Raw genomic sequence first — 18,027 nt, 5'->3', positions numbered from 1 at the left:
TTTTTTCTGCATTTCTTCTTTCTTGGGTTTCCCCAAGTCCAGCCAGCAAGGCTCTGAAATTTCTGTATTCCAGTTCAGAGTGTTATGGGACCACACTGTCTCAATCCCCACGTGGCACAGCTATTATAATAAAACCGAAGAGGTGGAGCAAGGAATTCAGTATTTGGAAATCTACACTCACAATTGCACAAATTTCAGTGTCAGTTTATTCATAATTATAATCTGAGCAGGAATCCAAGGGACAAGAAGCAGGAGGTTTTTTTCCAGACAGGGTTTCTCTGTCCCCGACGCCTCAGCTAGAGCAAATGTGAAGGGAAAATAATGCATTGGGTAATTTTATTCCATCTCCTTGCCATTTCAAAAATATTCCCTGTGGTCTGCTTTAGGATGCTTTGTACAGCAAAGGGAAGGAAGTACAACTGAATTTACTAACTTTCACAGAGCTTTCTACTGAAGCCAGATGAAACCTCAGTAAGAAACAACTGCGTTAAGGGACAGGCATGAGTTGGGCTCTACACTCTCTGTGTGCAAATCCTGCCTGAAGCTGTTAGAAATAAAACCTACCTGACTTTATTCATCAGACTAAACTTGGATTGCACCATTTGTGCAATGAGCCTAAATACTACTACCCTGTATTGTGGGATGTTTATTTTGTACCTTTGCTGAAATGCCATGTGCAGTATGACTTCTGTCATGAAACATGTCTCAGTTTTGTCTTTACCTTGTCAAAACACCAGAGCCATACATTAATTGTTAAAGCATTGTCAGTACTTTAGCTGATCACATTTGTGATGCTCCAAAAGAAAAGAAAACACCCACAAGCAGATAAAATAAAAACTTGAGGAGAATGAAATATACAGAAATATAAACATTGAGAGCAGGCAGGTGAGCAGGGTTGTGATTTGCAGCAAAAATAGCACTGCCAGAAAGATTCCCATTATTTTCTCTTCAGCATCAGTTGACTGTATAAGAAAGCTGCTGTATAGTTATGAATTTCTAATTAAGTAGTCAACTGTGCTCTGAAAATACTGGAAAGCTGTAGCCTTTTATTAGTGTTTCTTCTCCTTTCTCTAGACCTTCTGGTTTTTCTATCATGTAAATAAATACCATTTTCCTTAACTCCTGTGATTTCAGGAAGCAGCAGGCTCTCCCTTTCACAGGCAGAGAGGGGGATACACAGAGGTTTCAACCAGAGCCCCAGGAGTCAGTACTGTACTCATGTGAATGTGGGACTGAACACTAGTTCACACTTACTCTACATGTTGCCTTTTCAGTGCATGAATGACTGTTCCTAAATGAGATGTCAGGATGTACTGTACACCTTATTTCTGTGTTTCCACAGGGGGAGAGCAAATTGTATGTATGTTCTGTTTGCTGGAGACAACAGAATACATAAAGCTTGCAGATGCTGAAGCAACATGCTGATGCTCTGCTTGGGTGAATACCACCCACTATATTCATAAGGTTATCCTGGGAGGGAAATTTCCCCCACCTACTGCAATAGAAGCCTGAAGTTAGAAATAATATTGATCCCTTGTGCTTTTTGTTAGCTGCAGCTTTTAGGCACAGGAGTCAGAAATAATCCTCTGGAGAATAGCAGTGTGCAGCAGCATGCACCAGCCACCTCCTGCCCTCACCAAGGCTGTGCCAGCCCTGGGCTGCTGGGGGCTGTGACTCTGCCACCTAAACCTCTTGTGAGATAACGCCTTGCCTGCCTGATCAAACACAGCTGAGGGGGAAGGAATCAACACAGCCATGTCTAAATTCAACAAACATGTTGTGGATAAATGCTCTTGATGAGGCTTTAGCATTCTCAATTTTTAATTAACTAAGGAAAAGTTGTTTATTTATTCTTGGGTTTATGTTTTTCCTATCACCATAGCACTGTGTTCCATAGGCCCTGTGCACTAACTTTGAAATCCCAGAATCTCCTGTCAGGTAATCACTATAGGTAAGGCAGGCTAGGTACATGATATAAGAGAAATTATGCTTATTGAACCAGTCTTTCCTGTATGTTGAAAATGCTGAACAACAGTCGTGTCTCAGAGCTTTGGGGGATGGAAAAGAGAAGAGGGGCAGAAGTGGCATTTTTGTCCTGTTATTGACCCATTCGTTTCTTTCTCCAGATCCCAGCTCTGGGACAATAAATGGGGCAGACTCATAACTTGCCAGGCTGGCAAGTTTGTTGACTGCTGATTTGCTTCTTTGTCACTGTCCTGATGATATTTTAAGGTTTTAATTAATTAAAATGGTAATGATGAGTCCTGACTTACATATGTGCTAGTAATGCTCTTCCTAAAATCAGGGTGTGAGTGTTCAGGGGTGCTTCATCTCAGCCCAAGTTAAGTGCTGAAGGAAGGTGAGCTGAACCACTCCTCAGCAGAGCCACTATCTCCTCCTCTACAGGGGAAGCTCTGTTGACTAGTCAGACTTGGGCATCTGACTGTTTTGTTGTAGGGCACACAAACCAAAGACTTCCACACTGAAGTGACACAGAGCACTGAGAAATCAGGTCACGTGCATATGCAACAAGATTTTTACTGCAAGGCAGTTTCACCAGCACAATAGCACCTCTGCAAGTGAGGTTGATGGGATAGCTCAGGAAATAAAAATGCTCACATATGTCAGTGACAAATCCCTACTCAAGCAATTATGCACCAGTTTAGTTTTAAAGCAATCTTAGCCCATTAAAGAAAAATGCACCCTTAAAGTATTCTGGCTTTGTATTTAACAGAATGATTATCACTGTTTCTGTTTGCCAAGCACACCCACACAAAAGAAATTCACTTTTAAAACTGCCTAACTTCAGATTTGCCCATCAGACCAGAACAGCCTTGGGTTTATAATAATAATTTCTTGCTTAATTATGTGTTTACTCAGGACATTTAGAGATATTCTGGTTTTTAAGTGAATGAGAACTTTTGAAAAGCAGCAGCTCACTCCCTCCCCCAGCATGGAGGTGTTGAAATGCTGAGGCTGCTGCTCTGTGCCAGCATGGCTCAGCTGCCCCAGTGACAGGCACCACATGGGAACAGGCACTAAGTGCCCGCAGGACCCTTTGGCAAGGCAGTGGTAGGACCACCTTTCTCAGGAGCACAGCTGTGACAGCAGAAACTGAAATTTTGCTGGTGACCCATCCCTAATGATAGGAACTTACCTAGGGAGTTTGTCCTGCTGTGCTTAAGCAGGGACCTGAGCCTCTGGCACATCGAAGGACGGCTGTAGGTATGTGGAACCAGACAGGGCTTTTCTCAGAGGCAGCTGGCAGAGTGGCACACAGGTGAGGTAGGGAGTGCTGCACTGATGGGACAGACAGATGGGTAACCACATCATGCTTGTCTGACTGTAGCCCACACTGCTATCTCTGAGACCAAAGTGGAGGTCCTGCTGTTGCTCTCATGGACAGGTTTGCCCCTGAGGGGCTTTTTGATCTACCTGTGCTTAAAGCTCAGGGCAGGAGGTCCCTGTGCACTGACAATCACAGGACATGGGATTTTGCAAAGATTTTCATATCCTGAACTCTTGTCACCTCAGCAGCATTAGTCTCCCTGTGTCCTGATCCTCCCTAGAGATCCTCTAGCACATTCCATGAGGAAGTTGAATTTCAAGCATCCTCCTTATGGACAGCTCATCTGGAGGCTTCCCACGGGCACACAGGAACCAGGGAAAAGCAGGAGATGTTGCATTTCTAGGAAGAGAGTAGGACAATATGCAGGATTAGGCCTTTTGAGACTTACTACAACTTTTTGTCTTGAGAAGAGACCACATAATGCAAAGTCTTTCAAAGTCAGGTTTGTTCATCTGTCACAGGAGTGTTGATAATGATTGATAATGACTGGGAGGAAAAACATTTGTAGAATTATCTGGCATTATTAGTCTAACTAATGCATGGAGAAATAATAACCCCTACCAAGAAACATGTGCTAGAGATTTCCAGAGCTGTCAACAGACCTGTTTTCTTTATCTATTTTTTTGGTTTCCTATTTCAAAAGAAGTCAGTTGTCCTTTACTCCTTGATTTTGAAAACTGGACATTGCCACAAACAAACCAGAGTTTCTGACAGAAGATGATTCTGGAGGTCTAGGGATTCACCAAGACCCAGAACATTGTGACCACTGCTATTTGTCCTTTCAGTGTTACAAAAAGTGACAAAAAGCCAATTGGTTGTTGTCCCCTTGCCACAATGAATGCAAACTTAGAGAAATAGTGATATCATCAGAAACACACAACAGTCAATGTATTTGATAAATTACCATGCAATGTAGAGCATCATTATTTATATCCATTTACTTAAAAATGAAGAAAAATTTGAAAAAAAAATCCCTTACATTATGAAATAATTTACATTTATAATGTAATTGGATATGTATCTTGCACTGCTTCAGCTCCAGGCAGAACGCATTTTGAGTTACCCAATCAATACAAGGCATTCTTGGGACAATTCAAGCATGTCTGTACAAGGACGCTGAACCAATTTCACTGCAGTTTTGTCTAATTCAAGTAAGCAAAACCAGTACAAACTTCACAGGGATCCAAACCAAACTGCTGTGGGGAATAAACCCATCAATAGGAAAACATGGTGAAAATCTCTCTTGTTTTGGCTCTGATGCTAATTTATCCAGACAAAAAATATGTGCTTTTACAAGAATTGTTTTGTGTATGTTTTTAATTTTAATTTTTTTTTTCCACATTTCACATTTATAGTTTAACAGCACCCGTTCGCCCTCCCCAATTGAGTGTTGCCACATGACCCCCTGGAGTAGAAAGGTACTGGAAAAACAAGCAATCCTCAATTAACAGCCCTGTCTCACTCTTCTCCCTTCCAGATCCTAACCCTTCCTCTTGCTTGCTTTTCACTCGCTAACTTTACTGTGCTAAAAGATGCCATTTCTGTTTTTCTCATGTCAGTAAGACACAATAATAACTTTTTTCCCCCCTTCTTTCATTCTTCACACCTTGGATAGGTTTCAGGAGCTCAAGGCCACAAAGCTGCCTCCCCCTATCACCTCCTTTAAAAAGCCTGAACTCGGACAGACTCAATAGCGTTAGCAATTGCATTCTATTCTCTTGACATGTTTTGCAACTGCCCCTGCTTTTTTTCCTAAATGGAAATGGTTTGGACAATGCCACACCGACAGCAGGTATTTATTCTCTGGCTATTTGGTGATGCCACTGCTTGGAGAGCAGGAGCTCTGGCAGACAGGGTCACTCTGCCCGCTTTGTCCAGCACTTCTTTGTCATCCAGGGAAGGATGAATTCGGCAACAAATGCAGCGTGTGTGTGTGTGTGTGTGTGTGTGTGTCCATGTGCCTCTGTGTGTGTGCAAGGGTGGGTTTTTTTGCATGCATGCATCAAACTTAGGGTGGGGGGGGGGGAGTTACCTAGGAAACAAAGTCTTTTGTGCTTGAAGTTTATATGAGCTATTCACGTCTGCCTGCCGGGAATCGGCACAAAAGCTGCAGGCAGAAAGAAGGCTGCAATGTTTGACTGAAATCCTACGTGGGAAAAGAGGGTTTTCTGCGGGCGGGAGAAGAGGAAACCTGTGTTGTCTTGGGTCTGGGGGTGCTGCAGGAGGTGACACTGACCAGGTAAGTAAGAGCCTCCAACAGTTTAAACAGTAGCTGCAGAGTTAAGGTCTTTGATGCTTTTGGGGCCGGGACGTAAATGCTGTTTGGCAAGCCTGAGATGGTTAATTCCCTCAGGATTTGTGAGGAGCCTGGGTGGAGGGACAGCAAAAATACAATGGCAGAAAGGGCATGATCCTGCGGTGTTCAACACCCACCTGCTCAATGCTCTGCCACGGCAATGTAGAGCAACATTTTATTTTTGCCCTGTATGCTACCGAAACTAAAACTGGCAAATAAAGTGTAAACAGCAGGCATGAAGGAGGGAAGGCTGGTAGTTAAGCAGCTGGGAATTCAAGACTGAAGAGAAAGCCTGTCTGAAAGGAACTGCACTTCATTTTTAAAAAATGAGAGGCAGACAGATGTCCTGAGCTGGCCAAACAGTTGTCACAGCCTACGGAAAAATGTATTAATGGAAGAAGGGAGGGAAATTAGGCAGAAGAAGGCAAAGGTAAGTTTCTCCCCTCCGTCCCTTCCAAACAAAACAGAAACTTTTTTTTTTTTTTTTGGCAAACAAAGAGACAACCCCCCAACCCAAGCTGGCAGCCACACCACACAAAAACGCACTTGCTTTATTTCTCTTTGCAAGACAGGGTATTGGGGAATTTGTTGTTTCTTCCAAAAGAAAACAAAACCTCTGTGTTTCTTTCATGCTGTTTACTTTTCTCTCTGTTTCTTCATCTTCAGCATCTAGTACTTCTTGTAGTATGCTTTAAAAATATACGTGGTTTCTAAACAACCTTTTGAATTCTTCTGGTGGTGAATACTCTTTTCTTTGGTTGTTATCCCCCTGTCCCAGCACTGTCAACACCTGCTATTTCCCACCACACAGCTGTTGGATGGCTGTACTATGGTCTGCTCTTGGTCTGTGTTTGTACAAATGAAATGCAAATGGTTATTCTGAAATATGGACGGGTCTTCTTAAAAACTTTGGACCTTCTAATGCTCGAATGAATGGTTGTATGAGGCCAGTTGCAGTTGCAAATGAGAGCCCACATGTTTAATGCTTGTGATAACTGAGGACAGGCTTGCCATGGCTATGCACGAATGCAGGATGACAGAGGAGATAGCCTGTAAATGTCACTGTAAATGTGCTGAGTTCCAGTATGCTGAGGTGTTTTTCTCCTATTAGCAGGATGTTAAATTTCCATTGGAGAATGGCTGGTGCTGTGTGACTTACAACGATTCCTTCCTGCATCCCTGTAATTGATTTCTGATTTGTGTGTCTGCTTTGTTTCAAAATTAGCCTTGTGTGCCTGAGTGGGAGACACTGATTTTGAATGTATTCATTTGCAGTCCCATCCACCAGAGGATGAAGATACAGATGTCATGTTAGGGCAGAGGCCGAAAAATCCAATACATAATATCCCTTCTACACTGGATAAACAAACCAATTGGAGTAAAGCACTACCTCTCCCAACTCCAGAGGAGAAAATGAAACAAGATGCCCAAGTGATTTCTTCTTGCATTATCCCCATCAATGTCACTGGTACAAATCTCTTCTATTTCTTTTTGTATTTATTGCATGGTTCAAGGGAGGTCAAGTACTTATTTTGTTTAATTTATTTGAACTCATGGGATTGTGCAGTCTTGGGGCAAAGATCCTAGCTTGAAGATTTAGTTTCTGAAAGACAGTGGGCTAAATTCATCCCTAATGCGTGACTGCTGGAATCACTGAAGCTGCACCTAGGATTAATTTGGCCCATATTTTCAGTCATGTTATATGGTGTAACATAACCCTAGTTCCCTGTATAAACAATGTACTTTTGTTGTGCATATAACCTACAATCTGTATTAACAAAGACCTCAAATAACTTTTTGAATGTAGCTGACTGAAATAATGCAGAAAACCACCAAAATTAATCATATGATTATCATGTGTAGCAGGAGAAGAGAAACTAGAGAATGTAGGCTACTATTTGCAGTACTTTAAACATGCAAGGCATGAATGTGTAGCATGCAAACCATCGCTCTGAGATCTCTTTACATGCAGCTATACTGAAGGTATAGTAATGGCATTTTCTTTCATTTCCATAATGTTTGGATATATTTGACTAGATTTATTTGAAGGAGAACTTGTTTATAGAAGCAGCAGGTATATCACTTATTAAATGTGATAGATGACTTATTTCCAGAATCAAAAATCAGGCTGTTTTTCTCTTTCTCTTTTTCTCTTTCTTTCCTTCCAGAGGGCTATGGTAAACATAAAGTTGATCTGCATTTTCCTCATTAATATTTTCAAGTACCAAGTTTTGATTAACTTAAGAGCATAAAGTGGGCTAACTTTCACAATTATAAACTTCAATGTAAGCAATCAGGAAAAAAGAAGGGGGCTTTCAGTTAACCTTCATTCTCCAGAGGAAATACTTGTATTTAATTCTATTTTCCCAGTAACTGGGGGGTTGGGGTCAGGTCACATCCATTGTTCTCCCCCATGACTATCAGTGGCGCACAAACTTTCCTGCAAGACAGGCTGTAGGATTCACCATGGTGCTGGAGAGAGTTGTATGCCCACAGTCCAGCTTCAGCTCACAACCAAGGCTTTTGGGCTTACAACATCACAGTCACGAGTCCCCATCTGCTCCACTGTCAGCTGCGTAAATTCTCCCAGCGACAGCAACACAGTCCCAGCTCCCCTCTGTCCTGGCAGAGGAGGTGACACTGCACAGTGCCACCAGCTCTGCCTCCCTGTGGAGGTGGCAGCCAGGAGTGGGTGTCCCTTTCTCCAGGACAGTGCTCTGGCCACAGAAGGATTGGCAGCTGGGTGGCAGGACTGCCTGCATACACCCTGCTGGGCTGCAGGTCACGAACCAGCTGGTCAAGGTCATAGGCTGGGCACTGCCTCTGGAAATCTCCACAGAAAGTCATAGATAATGTGGCATATTTCCACCAGGTAAGCTGGTGATAAAATGATGCTCCTTCTAGTTTCAATACAGGACCCTTACCAGTGCAGGCTTTCTAACAGGGCTATTGTCACCTAGTGCAGCCAGAGGACAGTTAGGTCCGGGACCAATGTTAACTTTTCCAGTAATAGCCATTTTTGCCTAGACTCCACCTGCCATACATTGGAACCAAATTTCCACTGATCAGTTTTACAGATCAAGAATGGTATGTAATCTTCTGGATGTTTATGTGTATCATTCTCATTAGCACCAATGGCAATAATTTGTATGCATCACGGGGAAGAAATACCCTCTTCCACTTTCCTCTCAGAGATGACTCCCGTGCATCTGGCACACAGAGCATGTTCAGCTAACTCACAGTTGCTGGAAAACCAACAATGATGCTGATTGATATTTTGTTTCAAAGAGTTTGCTTTTAGTTTTCTGGTTTTGTTTTTTAAGCTTCTCCCAACCCTGAGAAATGTTCACTTTTTTGAAAATGATTGTTGTTGGAGTTTACGGCACTTTTGTTCCATATTAAAGAAAGTTCTTCCTCTGCTTATTCCAGGGGCATTGGTGGTTACAGGACATCTGTCTGAAGCCTCTATTTCACTGTAGTAGATTTCAAGAAGAACTTTTACAAGAAAGTTACTTTTTAATGTTTTACATTGTTATGTAATGTAATATGTATGTGTATGTCTGTGTATAATTATGTTTTCTATAATTATACGCTATTAAAATAGAGCTTCTTATCAGGATTTCTTTTTCCTTTTGTTTGCTTTAGTTTGTTTGTTTTTCTTAAGATTACAAACCACTGTACCAGCAATCCTTATGTTAGTGTTTTTATGGACCTGGCACATTTTTTCCAACCTGTCCCATGTCAACTTTAGAGAGCATGAGTGAGCATACAGTTGTGCAAAAAGCCAGTGCAGATGGGCACTGGCCTTTTGGTCAGTCTCCTTTTAACTTTTTTTTTGACTACACAGCATAAAATCAAACTGAAAGATACTTCCCTTTGTTAATGCCATGGAAACATAAAGAAAACAATGAATTCTTACCTATTCTGTATGAAGGTGCTCATAAACAAATGTACTCAAGATCTTGTGCTTCTAAGTCCAAAGTGAGGATCTTGATTGTGTGACCTGATAGTGTGCGCTCATGGGAAAATCAGGCCACTTCCTGCTGTATGCAAGTAAATGGCAGCCCCCCATTAATGTCACTCTCAGTCATGTGTCATTGTCACAGAGAATGCTCTCTAAACTTGCGTGGTGACTTGGCCCCATTTTAGCTGTCTCCTTCCTTTTTGAAATGTTAGCTCCCCTGGCATATTGGTCTCCTAAGAAGCACCCAACTACTGCAATATGGCATTAGAACCTTAAAATGGTTTTTTACGCTTACTTCCTTAAAATAAGTCAGGCCACAGGTGAACAGATAATGCTTTGCAGATAAGTTACTGTCATTGTCCCTGTGACAGATAGATAAATAGCTGTAAGAAAGATGCCCTGCTACCAAGAGCTCTCTATTTGCTTTCCTGATTTTCTTTCCTTTTTCTGTTCTTTTTCTTTTCATGCCTTCTGTTATTTTTGGCAGACCAGGCTGCTGAGGGGGAGCTGGAATTAGACGTAAAACTGTGATATACTGTGATATAATTTACATAAGAGCTACATAAGGGCTCCCTTATGTTTATTCACAGGCTTAATCCAAGCTCACATACCTCCACTGTGTTCCAGCCATGAAAATTTGTTTACTATTTCTAAAGGCTAATGAGACCTATTTATGGGTTGCAGGAGTTGGTTTTGACAGAGAGGCTAGTATACGCTGCTCTCTTGTTCATTCACAATCTGTACTACAGCGGAGACGAAAGTTGAGGAGGAGGAAAACCATCTCTGGCATCCCCAGAAGAGTGCAACAAGAAATAGGTGTAGTATAAATACAAATCTTCAATAGATAGCTTTCTAACCAACTTAAATTGCAGGGATATGAGCTGGTAGCTAGTCTTCCAAAGAAACAAAACCTTGAAAGTGTAAATGCTTGTAGAGTTCAGGAATGACATGTTTTGTTCTTTTGATTTACTACAGTAAGAAAAGCTATATTACTCCATATGGCCTTGAAGGACTGGGGGCCTTACTGAGTAATATAGATGTACGTGTTCAGCTCTTATTGTGTAAATGTTAATCAGTTCTTTTTTTCTTTTTCATTTTATTTCTGTTATGAACCCATAGTTATGTGCATAAAAAGTAACTAGATTAAGTGAAAGTTTTTTCTTGCGTCAGGGGAGTTTAAGGTAAAGAACTGACAGATGTTACTCCACAAAGTGATGATAAGTTGTCACAACAGCTGGAAAACTTAGATGAATGGCTGAATATCCACCATAGATACAGCTGCTGGTACTCTCCAGGAGTTTTGCTAAACATTCCTTTTATTTATCACACTCCTCAATTCCTTCCTATTATTCTTTATCATCAAGAATATTTGCCTTAAATCTACCAAATTACCTCACTTTTTGTCAGCATAAATTAGGAGCAACTCTGTTGAGGGCAAATTCAGTGTGAAATTCTTATTAACTCAAAACAAAACTAACAGAATTAGTATTTCTTAATATTCATCTGCACCTGAAGATGTCTCTGGTGTTTCAGTCAGTTGCCATGAAACTTGATTGGAAACAGAAGAAATGTGTTTATCATAGGGAATAAGTAATCAGAGAACCTATGAAAGAAAGATCCTTTTGTCTTGCAAATATTCCTGATAGTAAAGAAGCAGATAATGGAAATTCTGAACAGACAGGAAGGAGAAGCAGAATTATTTTTAGAAGCTTATGGAGTGTTTTGTCCAGCAGCCAGGCCCGAAAACTTTAAGTAGCTGAAATAGAGTCATAAAACCTGAAAATTTAGTATTTGTCTTAATATTTAGCACAGCAAGCTCAGCTCCACATTGAGAACGCATTGCAGAAGTCATGTTGTGGGACCATAATTTCCCTACCTCACCGGCAGGAGATCTGCCTTATAAACTGTTTATAACAAAACTTGGTCCAATTTTGGTCCAATGCTTAGAAAGATTAAAAAAAAAAAAAAAAAGAATACAGAAGATAATCTTGGGTTGTTCGGCGGGTTGTCTCATGCCAGGAAATATGGAGCTCTCTCCCACTCACCCAGCTTTCCATGTGTCCTAGATTCAGACGAGTCGCCAGTGGCGAGAGAGCGCAATGTGATTGTGCACACAAACCCAGAATTTGCTGGCTCCAGCAACAGGAGGTTGGGGACCCGGGATTCGGAGTGCCAGACAGAAGAAATCCTGATAGCTGCTCCCTCCCGGCGACGGATCCGTGCCCAGCGGGGGCAGAGCGTTGTCGCCTCCCTCTCCCACTCCACTGGAAACATCCTGGTGCTGGCAGACAACGGGGACGCGGTCTTTGCTGCTGCCGTGAGCAACCGCATCCGCTCGCGGAGCCTTCCCCGCGAGGGCGCCCGGGCCAGCGAGGGCCATCAGGATACCACCACCAAGAGTGCAGGGTATGAAGCAGAGCACTTCCTAGCTGGTCAGGAAAGGATCCTGAAAAAGGGGAAGGAGATCTTGAGCAAGCAGGGTTCACAGGAGTGCCAGCCCATTGGTTTAACTTGTCCTCAGCACCTGCACAGCCCCGAGCACAGCATAAGCGAGAGAGGGAGATCGCGGCTGTCAAGGATGGTCGATTCAGGCAGCTGTGAAATTTCATCCAACTCAGACACCTTCGGGAGCCCGATTCACTCCATCTCCACAGCAGGAGTCCTACTCAGCAGCCACATGGACCAGAAAGATGACCACCAGTCCTCCAGTGGCAACTGGAGCGGGAGCAGCTCCACGTGTCCCTCCCAGACATCTGAAACCATTCCTCCTGCTGCCTCTCCTCCACTAACAGGCTCTTCACACTGTGACTCCGAGCTGTCACTCAATACCGCTCCCAATGCCAACGAGGACTCCAATGTCTTCATCACAGAGCAGTTTGGTGACCACGCAGACAAGGTAAGGGGCCACAGGGCAAGCTCCTTCACATCCACTGTGGCAGATTTACTGGATGACCCCAACAACAGCAACACGAGCGACAGTGAGTGGAACTACCTGCACCATCACCATGACGCCTCCTGTCGCCAGGATTTCAGCCCCGAACGCCCGAAGGCGGACAGCCTGGGATGTCCCAGCTTTACCAGCATGGCCACCTATGACAGCTTCCTTGAAAAGACCCCCTCTGACAAGGCAGACACTAGCTCACACTTTTCTGTGGATACTGAAGGATACTATACCTCCATGCACTTTGACTGCGGTCTGAAGGGTAATAAAAGCTATATTTGCAACTATGCAGCCCCAGGCTCCGAGAGTGGCCAGACCGGGAGCATGACTTCCAGCCTAGCTGACTATGCCTGGCAGGAGTGTGTGAGCCACAGGAGGCAGGCACAGCAGTGCATCTCACTGAAGAAACCAAAGGCAAAGCCAGCCCCACCAAAACGCAGCTCGTCTTTGAGGAAATCAGAGGGCAGCACCGACCTTCCTGACAAGAAAGAACCAAAGATCAGTGGTGGGCAGCATGTCTCTCACACTGCCAGGGAGATGAAGCTGCCCCTTGAGTTTTCAAACACACCTTCCCGAGTGGAAGGTCCCAACCTGCCAGCCAAGCAGGAGCTTCCCTGGCCAAACCAGGATGATGGTGGGTTAAAGGACACTCCATTTGACACCGCCAGTATCCCCTCCTTTAAAGATGAAGGTGCTGAACAACCTCACTATGCAGACCTCTGGCTTCTGAACGACTTGAAATCTAGTGATCCTTACAGGTCCTTGTCCAATTCAAGCACTGCTACGGGTACTACAGTCATAGAGTGCATCAAGTCACCAGAGAGCTCTGAATCCCAGACATCTCAGTCTGGGTCACGAGCTACAACCCCATCCCTCCCCTCTGTTGATAATGAGTTTAAGCTGGCCTCCCCGGAGAAGTTGGCGGGGTTAGCCTCACCCTCCAGTGGTTACTCCAGCCAGTCAGAGACGCCCACCTCTTCTTTTCCAACAGCTTTCTTTTCAGGACCGTTGTCTCCAGGGGGGAGCAAGAGGAAGCCAAAAGTTCCAGAGAGGAAGTCATCGCTGCAGCAGCCGCTTTCAAAAGACGGCACTGCCTCAGTGAGCAAAGACCTCGAACTTCCGATTATACCTCCTACTCACCTTGACCTAAGTGCTCTTCACAATGTCTTGAGCAAGCCCTTCGCTCACAGGCACCAGCTGCACACCTTTAGCCACAGCAAGCAGAGCGCGGCCGGGGAAGCCCTGCAGCCCGGCCCTCCCTCTGCCCTCGCCATCACACCCTCCGTTCTCAAGTCTGTCCATCTCCGGGCAGTCAACAAGCCTGAAGGAGTGAAACATAAAGGCAGTACCCCAGACCTGCTCTGCATACAGGAGACCACTCTGATGGCAACCGAGGTGTCTCCAGGCAAAATGAGGCCACTCTTAGCTAAGAAACCAGTATCACGCCAATACTCTACAGATGAGGCCATAATGCTGTACATTGACACTTCCCCAGCAGAAGCAGGCCCTGGAAAACCACCTTTAGAGAAAAGTTCCTCTTTTGGTGGGCAGAATAGCTGTGAGAGAGAAGCTGTAACTTCAGCAAGCATGAGTCTGGTTGAAATCAAACCTGGGAAGGACCAAACACACCTGGCCGCTGAACACTTACCAGAAAGCTCTCTGAATCAGACATGTGCCGAACCCATGGATGGCTTTCAGAAGGGCTCAGCTGTCCCCACAAGTGATGATGAAACAAAGAAACCTGTCCAGGGAGCAGAAACAGTGCACGATCTTCAGCAAGAGCTCTCCACAGGCAGCGAGGGGAAGGTGGAAGCTGGGCCCGTGGATGAAAGCCCAGCTCAGGCTGAGGGACCAGTCATCACCTATCAGTTTAAACACGAACCCGATGTAAGCCACCATGTGCCTGGGAATATCAACTCTGAAGCAGAGATGGCAGCAGTAGATTCACTCAATGAAGAGAGTTGCAAGCAGGAAAACGGTATCACATCAGGTATCCCGACCAAAAGTGCCTCTGATGACAGCAGGGCAGACGAGACGGTGGGAGGCGCAGACGAGCCTTCGCTGAAAGGTCAGTTGGGAATTCTGTGTCATACCCAATCAGGCGGTTTTGGACGGGATAGTAGTGGAATCAAAGCAGAGGGGCACATCAGCTTCCCTCTCTGGGTTGAAGCATAGACCCCTCCCATGTCTGTTAGCTGGCCAGCTAGCCAGCTCACAGCTACTTACACTTTTCCAAAGTATTCTGACTGCATTTGTGACATTTATTTCCTCTCTTGTGCTGCATTTCAGCTGAAAAGATAAATGTGAGGAGCACTGGCCCTGGTACAGAAGAGTTTGATTACCACAGCTATTATGTAAATGGGAGATCCTATGTTCAGTGCTTCTTTTATGGACTCCAATATGGAACAGACACGACTTCTAGATTAGAGGGAAAAGGCTGTATGGTGGTATCACCCACTCAGTTGTGAGCGGAGCTGGTGCCTCCAACTGGCAGTGCTGTTGCAAAGTGCAGTGGAGTCTGACTCATAACGTGGCTTCTCTTCTTTTTAAGAGTCTTCTCCAAGCGACGAGTCCATCATGTCTCCACTGAGCGAGGAGTCACAGGCTGACACTGAGGATGCCTTTGTGTCTCCCAACAAACCCCGCACTACTGAGGACCTGTTTGCAGTCATTCACAGGTGACCTAACCTTGTGGCAACGGGAAATGGTAACATGCATCCCTCCACAGCTGTCCACTAACAATAGCTGCAGGATAGTTATTCTGTGTTTAAGTCTTGTCTTCAAACTACATTCTTAACTCAGTTTCATTTTCTAAAAGGCAGCTTTAAAACATGTTTTATTATGGCCTGGAGTGCAGTCTAAATATCTTCATGGTATGTGTGGGATGCTTTACAAGTTAAAAACATCAAGCTGTTCTCTCTAACCAACATACACATCTTCAAAGAAAACTACCTACAGTGGTTCCTGTCTTCTGCCTACCAGTCCACCAGCTCTAGTCTGCTGAATGAATTGTTGCAGGGAGAAGGGTATGAAAAGGCATCTCTTCAATTTTAGAGTATTTTGTAGTCAGCTGAAATTTGGGATCACAACTGAAATTGAAATTTTCTGATACTGAATAGATTATGCTGCATATTATTATTACCTAAATTTCTGTATGTATTGTTGTCTTTACAAAGAGCTGGTGGTGCATACACTGTTCTTGGAAGAGCTGGGTAATGTTGAGAAGGACTCTGCAGCTCAGTGCCATGAGACACTGATAGCCTCCAATACTTCACAGAGGGCTTGAGAGAACTCTGGCTAATGTGAAAGCATCTGTAAAACTCCAGATGCTTGGACGCTTAGAGCCCTAAGCATTATACTACAAAAATAACATATGAAGGAGTTCTCCTTTGTGTTTTTACAGATCAAAAAGGAAAGTTCTTGGGAGAAAGGATTCTGGAGACCTCTCTGTAAGAAACAGATTGAGAGCTTCATCTGGGACCAGCAGCCAGCCTCCCACCAGCAGCACACTGCCTACCAGCAACATGCCACCAGCCAGCAATGTGGGCACTCCCATTAGCAGTCAGAGGTCCCCTGGGCTCATATACAGGAATGCCAAAAAGTCCAACACATCCAATGAGGAGTTCAAGCTACTGCTCCTTAAAAAGGGCAGCCGATCTGATTCCAGCTACAGGATGTCTGCCACAGAAATTCTGAAAAGTCCTATTCTGCCGAAGTCTCCCGGAGAGCTGACAGCAGACGCCCTTCAAAGCATGGAAGAGTCTACTCCCACAACGAGCCCTGATGCATTATCGCCGCTCTCCCCCTGCTCCCCCAGGGTCAACACGGAAGGATTCTCCTCCAAGAACTTCCCCATGTCGGCGTCCTCGCGGGTGGGGCGGTCGCGGGCCCCGCCGGCAGCCAGCAGCAGCCGGTACAGCGTGCGCTGCAGGCTCTACAACACCCCCATGCAGGCCATCTCCGAGGGGGAGACCGAGAACTCGGACGGCAGCCCCCACGATGATCGGTCTTCTCAAAGCTCTACATAGGCTGTGCGGGTGCCAGGACCAGGCTGCCAACACCACTCGAGCTCTTAAGGATGTCAACGTAAGAGGCCAATGCTGTAGCAATCAAAAAAAAAAAAAGAACAAAAAGAACAAAAAGAAGAAAAAGAGAACAATCACAGGGCAATATCAATGCTTCGATGTGTTTGGAAGATGCTGGGGAAACAAAATGACTACAGCTGTAGCTATTTATTACACTACATTTTCTAAAAGGATGAAGATGTGCTATGCCTGTTCTGGTTTTTTTTGGCTTCATTTCGTTTATCCCACTCTCATTTCCATTGTCACTGTAGATTTCAAGGCTATTCACTTTCCATAGAGTTAAAGGTGACTTTGGGTGGGTTTTTTTCCCAGAAGCTGCCCATCTAGAAACAAATCCCTCACTGTAGTGCTTCCCTAGGGAGAAAAAAAAAAAAAAAAAGAAAATGCTCTTGAGAATTGGTATTTTTCTACACTAAAATGAGCTGAAACAAACTTTAGAAAAAATTAACAAAACATATGTAAATATCATATTTTTGATAAAAATTTGTAAATAGAATTATCAAAAAGTGGACGTGGCAAATGATTTACTGCATAACAGCTTTGTTTATAGAAGACAAATGAATTCAATTGTAATAACTGTATTCTGTGAATACCATTTTCATATCAAACATGAAACATGGCCACCAATAACCACTTTCAGTGTGACAGGCCTGAAGGATGGCACTGAGCAGTGGAAAGCAGAAATTTTCCAACTTAGTTAAGGAAATGGAAAGGCTGACTGTGAGGGGATTAAAGAAACCATTTGTCTTTCTAAGGCAGCTCCAAAGAAGCTAACTGGAAAGCACAGCTGGGAGGGTTGCCGTGAGGATCAGTGGGGAAGATGAGTGTGTTTCTGACAGAACAAAGCTGGGTCTGATGCTAAGCCCCAAAGGGTCCCACCCCACAGCCTCCCCTGGGTCTTTTTTCTTGCAGGGATTGCTTCAGCGAGGATAGATGTGAGAGGAAACAGTACTTAACTTTCATATTCCTATTAGGCTATTGGGATACATAACGCAGTCATAACCTGGTACCTATAATCTTTAAACACGATTAGTTTCTGGTTCGTAAAGGAAACAAATAAATTATAAGCATGCAAGAAGCGCTTTCGATTTATCACTAAATATCTGCAATGAGTTTTCAGTGAAGCTTTCTCTTTGTGCTGATGAGATTCATGCTACCTAAATATTTACAAAAATGACACTGTGAAAACGTAGCTGGGAAATAGGTATGTGTATGCATTATTTATATTCATTGCTGAGCTGAGGAGGGGAAAGCTCCAGTTCATTGTGCCAGCCACGTACAGTAGGCATCTTGTCTGGGTTTACCAGAAACACAGAACAGGGTGAGGGACTGGGTTGGGGTGGGAAAGGAGATAAATCAAAGTAGCTGCTTTGATACAAATGAAGGCAGGGA

General features: G+C 44.1%; 1 protein-coding gene across 1 annotated transcript in view; it reads left to right on the top strand.

Moving 5' to 3' along the window:
• NHS (NHS actin remodeling regulator) overlaps positions 1-17,723 on the top strand; it is a gene marked incomplete at its 5' end in the record, with an annotated part of 241,744 nt that extends 224,021 nt beyond the window's left edge. The window contains 6 exons of the mRNA XM_084226455.1: positions 4,705-4,767; positions 6,921-7,113; positions 10,294-10,425; positions 11,676-14,618; positions 15,102-15,228; positions 15,954-17,723. Coding sequence (XP_084082581.1) covers positions 4,705-4,767; positions 6,921-7,113; positions 10,294-10,425; positions 11,676-14,618; positions 15,102-15,228; positions 15,954-16,578 — 4,083 coding nt within the window. The 3' untranslated portion in view covers positions 16,579-17,723. The remainder of the gene's footprint in view (positions 1-4,704; positions 4,768-6,920; positions 7,114-10,293; positions 10,426-11,675; positions 14,619-15,101; positions 15,229-15,953) is intronic.
• Between the last annotated feature and the right edge of the window lie 304 nt (positions 17,724-18,027).

This window comes from Fringilla coelebs, assembly GCF_963513975.1.
Source record: "Fringilla coelebs genome assembly, chromosome: 2".
Classification (NCBI taxonomy): domain Eukaryota; kingdom Metazoa; phylum Chordata; class Aves; order Passeriformes; family Fringillidae; genus Fringilla; species Fringilla coelebs.
The sequence above is the reverse complement of the archived record's forward strand: the minus strand, read 5'-3'. Positions and strand labels throughout refer to the sequence as shown.